We start from the raw sequence: 14343 nt of genomic DNA, 5'->3' as shown, positions 1-14343 counted from the left end.
TCGGGACAGCTTAGCTGTTAGATCAACAAATGAACTTGATGGACTGAATGGTCTTCTCTCATTTGTCAAATTTCTTAGGTTCTTATATAATACAAGGCGGAGTGGTGGCTCTGAGGTAGGGATCTGCACTGGTAATTGGAAGGCGGCCGGTTCAAATCTCGTAAAAACGGCAAAAGTGACTCTGCTTCTTTGGGCCCTTGAGCAAGGCCCTTAACCTGCAATTGCTCTGTCCTGGATATGACGTTAATCTGAATGCACAAACCTTAGTATTATTTAGAAAGGCAGGAAAATTATTTCTCTAATATCTTTTCCTATATATGTACATTGGCTTAATGTGAAGCAATCAAATAAAGTAGACTGCTTATACCAGTTGTGTCAATAATATTTTCTAACAGATGATATTTCATAAATGAGACTAGAGCATTTTAACTATCTGGTTCATTTCTATTGTGAACATCCATCCATCCATCCATTATCCAACCCGCTGAATCCGAACACAGGGTCACAGGGTCTGCTGGAGCCAATGCCAGCCAACACAGGGCACAAGGCAGGAACCAATCCTGGGCAGGGTGCCAACACAACACACACAAACACACCCACACACCAAGCACACACTAGGGCCAATTTAGAATCGCCAATCCACCTAACCTGCATGTCTGTGGACTGTGGGAGGAAACCGGAGCGCCCGGAGGAAACCCACGCAGACACGGGGAGAACATGCAAACTCCACGTATTGTGAACATTCAAGTTGTTATTGCTTCAACAATAACATTGTACATTTATTAAGCACTCTAGTCCAATAGAATGATTTTCTGGGTCAATTATAGTATACCTAATATTCTAATATTGGCACTCCAACCTGCGGGGAAAAACCTGGGAGTTGGTGGCAGAATTGGCACTCCAGCCACCATTAAAAACCTCACACTGGTTCCATTCCATCTGAAAAGGTGTGGTGCTGAGGTGTCACCCGTCACATGGCTGCACTTGGGTCCTAATCTGGGATCCTGAGTTGGTCTGTCATGTGGTGGGTGCTGCAATGCGCTGTATCAGTGTGTCCTTCTAACTTCTCTCTCTCCCTCTTATATGATATGTGTAAACAGTTGTGCAATGTAGCTGTACTTGTAAAGTGCCTTGGGATGTTGTTCACTATTGAAAGGTTCTATTTAAAATAAAGGCTGGTTGGTTAGAAACTTTCCTTAAGTCACCTCTGATATCTTTAAGTATTTTGACTATTTAGCTAAATGGATTACACTGGATTTGTTTGCTGATGCCTACTACTATTTTTAATTAATTTGGCAAAGCTTAAGTCACCAGAAATTATATTCCATTCTCATTTGAGCAGATATCCTTTTGACTTCAATTACACACTCGTTACTTTTGCTCTTTAGTTATTATTGTAGCTGCTCGAGTGCCACTTTATCTTTTTTCTTGCGTGATGTTGAGAAATTGTCATTTTGGTTTCATGACTGCATTTTAGAGTTTGGGCAAGGCATCAATCGATTTTACTGTATTGCGTAAAATTTAATTTACCAATTTGAAATCGGTTCTACCATGAGAACACTGTGTCATAAAAAACACCTAAATACTTTATAAAATGTAGGTATAATGTATAAATGTATGTGCCTCCCAAATTATTTTTATAAAATAACCTCAACTTGCTTGTTATCTTCCTCTCGTAATTTACACTTGCTAACTCTGCACTGTAAGTGTTATATCAGTTCTGAAGACTATGAAATATTTAATGAATTATTCTGTTTCCTTTTCTGTATCCATCATGTCTTGGCATTGCCTACATATCATCTAAGTGTACTCAATGGAGTGTACATCTGAATCACCTGAGCCCCATAGGGGGTTGCTGTCTGCTGTTAATGAACGCTTTACTGTTTAGCTTTAAACAATCCTACAGTATGAAACTTCCATGTAGGATTTTTTGAAATTCCTAAACTAGACATTTAACATGACTTGTATGAAGTCCTTCTAAGATATTTTATGTATATCTTCTCCTGTAATTTTTCCCAAATTAGTACATTTTCAGGCAAAGGGTGTTTGTTCTGTTTTTGTGCAAAAACACATAAATGTAAAAAGGATTGTTAGAAAACAAAGCAAAGTGCTAAGATGATACTTCTCTCCTCTGGCAGTCCTTTGCTGTTCCTTGAGATCCTAAGAAAGATGTTCAGCTTTTGTCCTGGAATTTCAGTGCTGTTGATCAGCCAAGAGAAGGGATTGTCTTCACTCCTTCGCAGGACCTTGTCTCTCTGCTGTTCATGGTAGTCACAAGGTCACCAAAACCATGATGCTGTGAGAAAGCATAAGAGGAACGGCGACGAGGAGGAACACCGTGGAAGAACTGGCGGAACTCCACTTCATTCAGGTAAGATACCTGCATATCTGAGTTGTGCACCTTGAAAAGAAAGCAGGCATTCACATGAGCAGCAACACTTACACAATATATAAATCAAGACAGACACTCAGTTCACAGATCGACAGAACTTGAACCGCACACATATCGTAAAAACCACCAGTAACGGCACACAGTGAATACACTTGACTTGAGTATTCCTAGTTTTCCTCCTCTTTCTCTGTACATTTAGCTTTCTTTTGCTCAGATGTTGATGTGCTTGCTGCTTCCTGAGCAGCTCTTCTTTTCTCCACCCTAGTGGCCCGCTTCTCCTCTTTCATTGGCATCTTTTCACATTAAAACTGAATAAGTTTTAACTACAGAGGGATCACACTCCTCAGCCTCCCTGGAAAAGTCTATTCGGGGGTCCTGGAGAGGAGGGTCCGTCGGATGGTCGAACCTCGGATTCAGGAGGAACAGTGTGGTTTTTGTCCTAGTCGCGGAACAGTGGACCAGCTCTACACCCTTAGCAGGGTCCTGGAGGGTGCATGGGAGTTCGACCAACCAGTCTACATGTGTTTTGTGGACTTGGAAAAGGCGTTTGACTGTGTCCCTTGGGGAATCCTGTGGGGGGTGCTCCGAGAGTATGGGGTACCGGACCCCCTGATAAGAGCTGTTCGGTCCCTGTACGATCGGTGTCAGGGCTTGGTCCGCATTGCCGGCATTAAGTCGAACCCGTTTCCAGTGAGAGTTGGACTCCGCCAGGGCTGCCCTTTGTCACCGATTCTGTTCATAACTTTTATGGACAGAATTTCTAGGCGCAGCCAGGGTGTTGAGGGGGTCCGGCTTGGTGGACTCTGCTTTTTGCAGATGATGTTGTCCTGTTTGCTTCATCAGGCCGTAATCTTCAGCTCTCTTTGGATCGGTTCGCAGCTGAGTGTGAAGCGGCTGGGATGGGAATCAGCACCTCCAAATCCGAGACCATGGTCCTCAGCCGGAAAAGGGTGGAGTGCCCTCTCAGGGTTGGGAGCGAGATCCTGCCCCAAGTGGAGGAGTTCAAGTATCTCGGGGTCTTGTTCACAAGTGAGGGAAGAATGGAGCGTGAGATCAACAGGCGGATCAGTGCGGCGTCCGCAGTGATGCGGGCTCTGCATCGGTCTGTCGTGGTGAAAAAGGAGCTGAGCCATAAGGCAAAGCTCTCAATTTACCAGTCGATCTATGTTCCTACCCTCACCTATGGTCATGAGCTATGGGTAGTGACCGAAAGAACAAGATCGCGAATGCAAGCGGCTGAAATGAGTTTTCTCCGCAGGGTGTCTGGGCTCTCCCTTAAAGATAGGGTGAGAAGCTCAGTCATCCGGGAGGGACTCAGAGTAGAGCCACTGCTCCTCCGCATCGAGAGGAGTCAGATGAGGTGGCTCGGGCATGTGATCAGGATTCCTCCTGGACGCCTCCCTGGTGAGGTGTTCCGGGCACGTCCAACCGGGAGGAGGCCCCGGGGAAGACCCAGGACACGCTGGAGGGACTATGTCTCCTGGCTGGCCTGGGAACGCCTTGGGATTCCCCCGGAAGAGCTAGAAGAAGTGGCTGGGGAGAGGGAAGTCTGGGCATCTCTGCTCAAGCTGCTGTCCCCGCGATCCGACCTCGGATAAGCGGAAGAGGATGGATGGATGGAAGTTTGTGTTGCAATTACTTATTATGTTTTCCTTAATTTTTCAATTAAGCTGGCACTTAAGTCTTCAATCTGCCTCAAGAATGACTTAAGATACGAAGAGATAGGGGAAGTGACGGCGAAGGTGGCAGGGATGAGAACGGCGCCCGTACGCATGCACCACACTGCCGCCCTACCGAGAGTTGATTCTACAATAAAATAAAATAAAAAAAGGAATAACTTTGGAGGTCAATCATCACCCCAAAAGAAGATAATAGACGTCACATAGTATATGTGTATCAAATTTCAGGTCAATACGTCAAATGGTTTGCAAGCTACAGGTGATTTAAAATCCTGGACAGACAAACGAACAGCCATGGTAACATATTATACAGTATATGTATCCATACATGTACAAGGACACGTGCTCACTGAGGCATTCATTAATCATAGCACAGACCAACACAGGGCCATAAATCAGGATATTTATAATTCATCATTGGCCAGTAGTGCATTTTGATTGTCCATCAAGTGGTAGACTTTGTGCAGTTAAGAACAAGTTTCCACCATTTCTCCCAGTCTTGTGCATCTCATTTGATTTGGCCTGAGCACATTCAGACTGTTTTGCTAATGGTGTTGGTGATGTATTGCCAATGTCGTTTTTATTGAGGGTCCCTGTTTTGGTACTTTCATGTTCTCTTGATGGATTGTAGAGGGCATATTTTCCGATGAGTTCATTTGAGTCTCAGAGTAGCGTGTGTTCTAACCACAGGAGTTGTCTTTAAATGATGACATCTGAGACTGCTTCTTAGTTAAGTTGTTTGTAGATTGTGTCATTTGAGATGTGCTCAGTGTACCTTATCCCAAGCATCACTCTACAGCAATTTGTTGTGAAGCTTTCTAGCATTCTTTTAACTTTAAGTGTTCATATTTCGCTGCTGTATAGAAAAATGCTCAGGCACAAGGCTTTGAATATTCAGATCTTTAATTGTCTTGATTCGTGCTTATCTTACCAGATACTTTGGAGCTTCAATAAGGCTATCCAGGTTTGGGCTTTTTGAGTTTTGACATTGTTAAGAGTATTGGTAACCACTGATCCCAGGTAGTTGAAGTAATATGGCCTCCTTTAATTGTGCTCAGGGCCGATTATCATTAGCTTTACCTTATTTACATTTATTTCTAGGCCGACCTGTTCTGCTATTGGACGATTTTTCTCTAGATGTTGGCTGTGCTCTCACTCTCTAAACAGCTGTATTGTTGGTATAGTTCAGGTCATTAAGCCGTTGTTTGAGTTTTCAACTTCTTATTCCTGGGCAATTGACAAAGCTGAATTGGTTTACATGATGTAGTTGGTTATGATGATGAATAGAAATGGAACCAGTATATCACCCTGGAGAACTCCTTTTCCACTGATGGACTCACTTCTCAGCTGCAATTCTACAAGATCTTTATTTTTTGAGTCTTCATATAGGACTTTTTTTGTTTGCACTCATTTTTGTGGACTTTCCATAGTGACATAGAATTGCAGAAATGAGTTTGAGGTTCACTGAGTCAAACGTCTTTTGGAAGTCTACATATAAAGAGGTACAGTATGTGTGCTTTTATGGCTCATTAGAAGACATATTGAATTAGTTGGGTGCAACTTCTTCCTTTTCAAAAGCCTGCTTGATTTGGTCTAAGTAATTCTTCACTGGATAGATAAAACATTATGTTACACGATTCTTCTGCAATTAATATAAGTGAGATGCTGTGAAAGTTCGTCATTACTTACAGGTTTCCTTTCTTGGGTGCAGGGCATCATAGTTCCTGTGCCCAAGAAAAGTAACCTGCATCTAATGACATACTTTCACAGCATCTCTCGCTTGCACTGAAACAGTGGACAATGAAGATCATTTACCCAAGCATCCAACACATCATTGATGGAATTTGGGTACGTGCACATGTACATGTGCATACACATCTCTTTAAACCAGGGCTATTTAACTCTGTTTCCTACGCTGTCTCATGTAGAGGGGTATGTGAGGCCAATGCTCCAGCACCAACATCTGAAAAATTAGATGTGTTGGAACTCCAGTAATTTCAATAGCACATCAATGGTGAGATTTTCCACTCTGTAACAGCAAAAATTCTCATTTGGGTGACATTATCGGTGAGAGATTGTGCTGGAGGTGAGGTTTAACAGAGAAAAAAATGGTTGAATTTGCATTTTTTTTCTCTTTACTCCAGTCTTTCTTCTACATGCCCAAGCACTTGAAGATTAGGAGAACTGGTAATTCTAAACTGACCCTTTATGAGTGACAAAGTGATTGTTTGTATAAGTGAACCTTGCAATGGGCAAGCATCCCCTCCAAGGTTGTTACCTAGTGCTTCTGGAATAGGCTATAGCCCCCCGTTACACTGATTTGGATTAAGGGGTTTGGGAATGTCATGTTATGTGCACAAATACACATGCATGCTTGCACACAATGAATAAAACAGATCAGCATAAACACATTTTCTATAGTGGTATATGTCCAGATACTAGAACACAAATCTGCATGTGCTCACACACACACACACACACACACACACACACACATGCAAGCCGTACACATTCTTACACTCTTCTCATTCACCCAGATGTACTCTGCCTTACCCGATGCAAGTCCGGGCTTCTTAGTGCTTTGTTCAAGGCTCTCACAATAAGTGCAGGTAGAATGCTGACGACCACAGTGAGCAGAATGGTTAGCCAGACGTACGGATGTGAAAATGCATTGTAAGCAGCCCCTGGTGAACATCAGAGCATCCAGATTAGAAAGGGACCATCTCAGCAACAGTACAATCATGTGGTAAGAAGGTGATGCCCACCTGGGAAGGAGAAGTCTTGTGGAGCCACCCTGTACAAATGAGCACTTTGCAGTATGAAGGTCATAATGAAATAGAGAATAAGGCAGAGGGCGATGGCCAGGACATTGAAACGAGTCCAATATGTGATCCTCTGAATGATCTGTGAGGAAACAGAGAGATGCAGCAGTTTACAATAAATGTATCTTAGCCCCTTCACGGGATTCTGTCCAGGGATGAGGCGGTCACATGCTTCACCTGAATCTCACCCTCGGACACCCTGAGAAGTCATTTAGTATTCCAAACATTTTTGCCTCTCCACATCCCCTATCATCCCACACCCAATCCCCAGCACCTCTGCAGTGACTGTAAACACGGCGGACGTTCCCACAGTGACAGAGAAGGTCTGAAAATCATAGGCAGTGTTGTAGAAGGCACCATAAGGAATGAAAAAGAGTGTGAGGGAGGTGAGCAAGGCTTGAAGCACGGTTACTGCAAACACTCGGAGGTTAAACAGCTGCTGCTCCTGTCCAATCCAGTAGAGCTTTGGCTTCTTCAGGCTGGCATGACAGCTCACATCCTGAAATGGAGGTTGGAAAGTTAATTGTAGGGGATACCTGAGTAGAGGAACTGTTATTGCCTTGATAAATACCTACTACAGAGTTCTTTACTCATGCACTTCCTTTCACCAAAGCACCAGAAAGTTCTAGCACTGGTAACCTTTGTGTTCATGTTTCAGTAAACCCCTATACTGCTACATAGCATTCATTGGGTTCTCACTTCCAGTGTTTGTACTTAATGATCTCTGATATTTTTCTAGTAGATAGATAGATAGATAGATAGATAGATAGATAGATAGATAGATAGATAGATAGATAGATAGATAGATAGATAGATAGATAGATAGATAGATAGATAGATACCCGACAACCAATATGTGTGAAGCCTCCACCAAGACCAGGTTTCAGTACATTGGCTCCATTAAGATTTCATCTATTTCAGAACACTGATGTTTTCTGCTTAATCCAAAACTAAAACAATGAACATTTCCACACACAACAACACATGTTTACTGATTTGGGATCTGTGAGCCTCTCATAGGTCAAGCTCCTCCAATAACTTTGACCAACTCGAGCAATACCTCAATATTTCTAAATTACACCTCTCAAAGCTCTCCCTAGCTTCAATGTCCCCATTTCATTCTGCTGTACTGTGGTTTTGACCCATTTCAACAACCCCATGTGTATGCCTAAATTATTTTCCAGCCCTTACCTGATCCAACAAGGCCATGCTTAGGACAGGCAGTGAAGTATACATCACAGTGTACAGTGTGATAAACCAGTTTTCATATGCTGGCTGAAACAAAAGAAAAAGTAATAAGCATCAGCACTTCATGTTTGATGCAGGATGCAAACAAATAGCTGTGAAAACATGTATTTTGATTCCTAGAGGTGCCTTACTTGGTCTAATACATAGTAAGTAACACCTGCAGTGAGAGCAGGAAAGATTACTATACATTGGCTGCCAAAACTGCCAAAACAAAAAAGTTTAAAACTTCTAGCTCCAAGAGTCTTGTAAGCTTTAGCTTTTGCAGGTAAGTTTTAGATTAGAGGCCACAGACAGCGACATTCACCTGTGACGTGAAGCCATTGAAGAAGGAAAACCAAATGTGAACAAAACTGAAAGAGAAGGTCTTGAAGAGAAAGTAGTTGAGAAACTTGCAGACTCGCAGATAGGACCAGCGGCCATGAACCAGCAGAAGGCGTTGTAGATATCGGAACTGTGCCAAGGAAAAATCACTGCACTGGACTGCCTGGAGACCCTCCTGCCCACTGATGCCAATTCCAATGTGAGCCCCTGTGAGTGAAGAAACAGAGGGGCAATGGTGTCAGGACAGTATGTATTATGGGGACAGCTGAGGATTGCTGGATTTTTTTAGATATACCATCATTAAAGACATCAGAAGTCAATAAACATTTCCTATTTTAAACTGAGTCACATATTCCTTAAACAAAGAATCCATCCATCCATCCATCCATTTTCCAACCCATTGAATCTGAACACAGGGTCATGGGGGTCTGCTGGAGCCAATCCCAGCCAACACAGGGCACAAGGCAGGAACCAATCCCAGGCAGGGTGCCAACCCACCGCAGTAAACAAGAAATCTCATTTTTATATTTTTCTTTAATTATATTGAAGTGACAATTCTCTCAAATATGTCAGTGTTAATCTGCTGGGTAACTGGATGAAAGTGTAACTCTGTGGTGCCTGTACCTGCAACCTTGGCATCTCTTCCTTGAACATGGCTCATCAATTGTCATGACTGGGATGTCCAGGGCAACAAAGAAGCATAAACAAGCAACAAGACTGATGCAAATGTGCTCAGTGCATTTTATTTCCACACAATAAAAGGAGTGTCCAACAGAAAGTGCACTGCAGACAAATAAATAATCCAAATAAATAATTCCATTAAATCTGGTGCCAATAAATGACAATAAATATTCCATTAAAACCATGAATAAAATCAGTCAGAACGACCTTTTAATTTGTTCCCCAGTACATAGGTCTCTCTCTCTTGTTTCACCATGCTCACCCATTAACCAGGTATACTCAGCAAGGCCGAGACGCTGGTGTCTGCTCACAACTTCCATCCTGGTCACCTTCCCTTGCCATCCACCAGGACGTGCTGTCCCCAACTCCGTCTATATGCCACTTAAATCAGTTTTTGCAGGATCCCTAGAAGCACACTATCGCTCTTGCTCTCCGTCGTTCAGCAGGAGTGAACCAGTCCGCCCCTGTAATGCCTCTTAACATGCTCTTCTCTAACCACTTTGTTGCCTTCTGACCACACTGGCTTCCACCTGATTCTGTTTTCTCTCCTTTTTTATTCATTTCGCTTCCTCAGTTTTGTTTTCCTCCAATTTGTTCTCTTTCATACTCTGTGGGTGCAGGTGCATTGCTTAAAGACTCAAGGAGTATCAATAAGAAACAGTTGAGCTTATTGCACCTGCATGTTAAACAAGCAATCAACTCGTTTCCCCATTGAACACCCTGCAGGCACACAACTTTCCAGCTGCGCACTCCCACACCCACTGAACCCGAGCACATTGTTTTTATGCTAAAAACTCTGCATTGCCATGGGCCCCAAACTTGCTTCTAAAATTTCCACAAAACCAGGTTTGAAATCACAGAGTAACAGAGAACCTACAATTAAACATTTCTAAACAAAGGTTCCTTAACCTCAGCTGCCTTAGGCTATTCAAATCCTTTATTATGGTGTTTTCGCCCACCCTTTACACATCTCACTACTTTGTTCATTGCTTTAGAAACGAATGTTCTGAGTCGCACTGAAAGTCGCCATCCTGCACTTCTTAAAGACTTTAGACTGGACTCACTGGAGAGCACTGCACAAAAATATTATTTGTAACAGATTTACTTTCAATCAAATACAATAAAAGCAAAGGAAAAATAGAAAACAAAATAAAAAAGTGAACATTGGATTGAATTAAACTAAATTCCCACAATGTACACAGTATGTGTGTGAAGGACTGGTACCCCATTAAAGGTTTGTTCCTGCCTTGTGCTCCATGTTAGGTGAGATATGCTCTGGCCCCCAATACCTGAATTAAAGAAAGATAAATGATGTTATGTTTGTATGTAGCTTGCAGTCAGTTCTTATTGTTTAACTGTTCCCATTAACACAGTAGAGATCAGAAAGTGGTGCCTCAGTGGCCGCACTGCCAGAGAGGGATAACATGAAGAGTGGTAGAAATGCTGTTGCTGCGTCTAACCACACACTCTTTCCAATCATGGAAACAAAACCTGAAAAAATGGAAATTGACGGACATCTTACCAGCATGTGAAAGAATGTGACGGCAGTATATTTATAAGGGAAAACTGTTTCCTTATGAGGCATTAGCTCTCTGGAAATGTGTTCTTTTGAATTGGGGTGTTTTAATTAACCTGAATTTAAATAATTATAAACAAAAAAGGTATTATCCCCACCCCTCATGCAATATGACGGTTACAAGATTACACGAGAAGCATAAAGGATAATCTAGCTCTTTATTAATGGGTTCACGCGGTATTACAAACGGGAAGCTTATGACAGACATATCAAGCATGTGGGCGTCTTGACCTACGCAGTCTGCCATCTTTCGTTTGCCACACTGAAAGGATTTTAACCGAACAGAAGACATAATCTTCCACCTGGCCTTGGACGGAAGACATAATCTTCCGCCCGGCAGCTTCAAAGTGTGTTGGCCATAGGTCCATTCTTATATACTGGTTGCTCCATGTGCAGGCTCTTGGCTCCGGATCCAAACAAGGTCAGGAAAGGACTTAAACCCCACCTTCAAAAATACAGGAATAGTACAATGCCTACATACAGTTCTCATTCTCCCAACAAGGAAAGTGTGCTGACAGAGGACAGAAATATACTAGTCTGTCTTTAGGCTGACTATTCAATTCTCCAGTTGTCTTTTGGCTCTCTAGTCCTGTGCTTGGCTCGGCAATTCTAAATGAAGATGCGGTGCCCCTGTGTACCATACTTGGTCTGCCTGTATGAATGAGTCCATAACAGTGGGCACAGAGAACAGTGACATTAAAAATAACAAAACCTACTATAACAAAAACTTTGCTGCATTTGTACTTAAGTATTCGATTCATATGAACAAATATATTATTGTGAAGGAACTTTCATATATTAATATCATTTCAAAACTGTTATATAATGTATAGTCAAAATTTTTATTATATTACAAAACACATTTCAAAATGGCCTTATGAAGTTTATGTGCAATACATCGAACATTCATTGCACTTGATTAAAATGAATACCATTATATACATATTATATACATACAGTACATACATACATGTTCTTATGTCACTTATCCAGGGCAGGGTTTGGGAAAGCTGGAGCCTATCCCAGCAGGCATCAGGCACAAGGCAGGAACAATCCCAGAAAATTGCACCAGCACTTCATGTTTGAACACACACATACACACTTGGGTGATTTTAATGACACCAATCCACCTAACCTGCATGTCTTTAGACGGTGGGAGGAAACCAACATGGACATGGTGAGACCATGCAAACTCCACACAGTGAGCACCCAGGACGTCAATCTTGCCCTTATTGTTGCAAGGCAGAAGTGCCACCACTTCACCACCATAACATAAATATGAGCCTCAGACCTGCTCAGTCCAGTTCTGGGTCTTGGGCAGTTGTAATTTATACCAGCTGTTTTGGGTGGTAAGGCAAGAAACAATCTTGGGCAAGATGTCAGTACATCAAGTTAATCAAGACACCTGGCACAATTTACTGCATAGTAAATTAATCTAACATACGTCTTTGGGATACACGAGGAAAACCAGAGTACCTCAAGAAAATAAACACACAGACACAGAGAAAACATGGTGTCTCCACACTGACAGGAACTTGGGGGCTAGATTTAAAAAATCAAGATCTTATGCTAGTTTGGAGATAACCCGAATGCCCCTGCTTTATACAGAATGCTTTGTATTGACAGAATCGAAGACAATTGTGTCAATAGAATTGTCAACATTTTGCTAAATCATTTTAAAATAGCTTGAAAATTAGAAGGATTTTAAAACACCCCATGGAACTAATCGAAACATTTGTTTTCAATGTTTTTTTTTTCATTTCAAATCTCTGTCCCTTCCTTTTCATCCCTCTGAGAAATGTTCAACCATTCTCTTTAGTCAGACGTATTACCTCCTCAGATGTTCACTCTGAGCTCTTTCATTCATTGTGTCTGAACCTCCCTTAGCTTTTTCACCCCCTTAGAGAATCTAGATAGTCCTGGTGCTTCCTGTCTTGCTATATGGTTGCGAGAGATGAACGCTATCCAGTGACCTGAGAAGAAGACTGGACTCCTTCAGTACTGTGTCTCTTCGCAGAATCCTTGGGTACGCTGGTTTTACTTTGTGTCGAATGAACGGTTGCTCATGGGGTCCCAAATGAGGCACATTACCTGCATTGTGAGGGAACGTCAGTTACAGTACTACAGCCATGTGGCGCGATTTCTTGAGGGTGATCTGGTTCACAAGACCCTCATTGTTGAGGACCCGAGTGGCTGCACCAGACCAAGGGGACACCCATGTCACACCTGGCTGCGGCAGATAGAGGGTCATTCCCAGAAGATCGGATTGGACTGCATGTCTGCCTGAATGGTTGCCGACCATGATCCCAACCTGTTTCGTCATGTGGTGGGTGCAGCAACACGCTGTAACAGTGCATGCTCCCCAACCTGACCTGACCTTAGAGAATCTCATCAAGAGCTCCTTCACATCTTTAAACACCCACATACTGATGGTATTCACAAGATTAAATACCTCCATCCCAAGATTGTTCACTCCTTTAGACTTGTTTCAAATCTTCCATACTCCTCTCATTTGCAGATTTATCAGGGCATTTATTCTAAGCTCATTGCTTTCTCAAAGACTGACATGAAGTGGTTAGCAGTGTTGACTTAAAGCTCTAGAGTTCTGGGTCTGAACCTAAGTCTGGGTATCTTCTCTGGGGGGTTTGCACTCTTTCCTCTTTTCCACATGGGTTTTTTCAAGTGCTCCTAAAGATGTTATAGTAGCAGAGCTCAAGATGAATAATCCTACTACAGAGAAAAGACATCATCACGATCAGAAGTAACTTGAGATGATGGAGTTCTAGTTTGACTGTATAAGAGGGATTAATTGCACTGTCTGAGTGAGGACACAATTGTTTTCCAGGTTGGGGTGGCTTATAATGGAAGCCTTACTTGTGCAAAGAGAACTAACTTAGGTTACTTCCTGGCTCTAAAGTGGCATTTTAGGGAGTGTAAATTGCCTTGTAATGGGCTGGTGTCCCATTCAGGAGTAGTTTCTACCTTGTGTCTAAAGTTTCCAGGAATATGTTCTGGTTTTCATTATCCATGTCTAGATCAAAAAGGTTACATAATGAGTGATTGATTGGATTACAATGCTGCTCTCCACCACAATGTTATGAAACCCTTTTCTAACGCCCATTGACAGCTCACAAACGAACTTTGAAGTTCCTGTCCAGTGTTTGTTACCCCTCTTGAAATCTCCTAAGTATTATTTTGCACCTCAGTACAAGAACAATTTTGCCTTTCACACTCTTTCAATTTACAGCATATATGGTATCCATTATCATTTTCAAATCAGCGCAAACCTTGTTAAATAGTGCTTATCATCTTACTCTTGATCATATTGACATCATTGGCTCCATCTCCAATGGCAAGGGTGATTGCTTTCTGTTGCCTCTTCACTGCTTCCACCACATTGGCTTTCTGAAGAGGGGTTACTCTGCAACAGATTACCGTTTCACATTTGCTAGCCAGTTCAACAAAATGCTGAAGTATCCCTGCTTGTTTTGTACAGGATGCTATCTGTGAATCTTGCTGAAAGATCTCATCCTGAAATTTCCAAAAGAAACAGACAACACAAAGAGATTGAAAGAAATTGTCACTTGTATCCTCGGATTCTACTTTTAGAAGTCTCGGACATCT

General features: G+C 42.3%; 1 protein-coding gene across 2 annotated transcripts in view; it reads right to left on the bottom strand.

The window, feature by feature from the left end:
- The window catches only part of atp8b3 (ATPase phospholipid transporting 8B3), a 74298-nt gene that overhangs the window by 3267 nt on the left and 56688 nt on the right, over window positions 1-14343 (bottom strand). Inside the window, exons 22-28 of one of the 2 annotated variants that reach the window (XR_007936529.1) lie at window positions 14034-14250; window positions 8446-8669; window positions 8085-8168; window positions 7168-7392; window positions 6837-6975; window positions 6625-6755; window positions 833-2401 (exon numbers count right to left, since the gene is read on the bottom strand). Coding sequence is in view for 1 of the 2 variants with exons in the window: in XM_028816446.2 (XP_028672279.2) it covers window positions 2207-2401; window positions 6625-6755; window positions 6837-6975; window positions 7168-7392; window positions 8085-8168; window positions 8446-8669; window positions 14034-14250 (1215 nt within the window). In the remaining variant the exon portion in view is untranslated. Of the gene's footprint in view, window positions 1-739; window positions 2402-6624; window positions 6756-6836; window positions 6976-7167; window positions 7393-8084; window positions 8169-8445; window positions 8670-14033; window positions 14251-14343 lie in introns of those variants that run through there. The other variant, XM_028816446.2, reaches the window with a different exon arrangement.

This window comes from Erpetoichthys calabaricus, chromosome 12, assembly GCF_900747795.2.
Source record: "Erpetoichthys calabaricus chromosome 12, fErpCal1.3, whole genome shotgun sequence".
In the NCBI taxonomy this organism is placed as follows: Eukaryota; Metazoa; Chordata; class Cladistia; order Polypteriformes; family Polypteridae; genus Erpetoichthys; species Erpetoichthys calabaricus.
The sequence above is the reverse complement of the archived record's forward strand: the minus strand, read 5'-3'. Positions and strand labels throughout refer to the sequence as shown.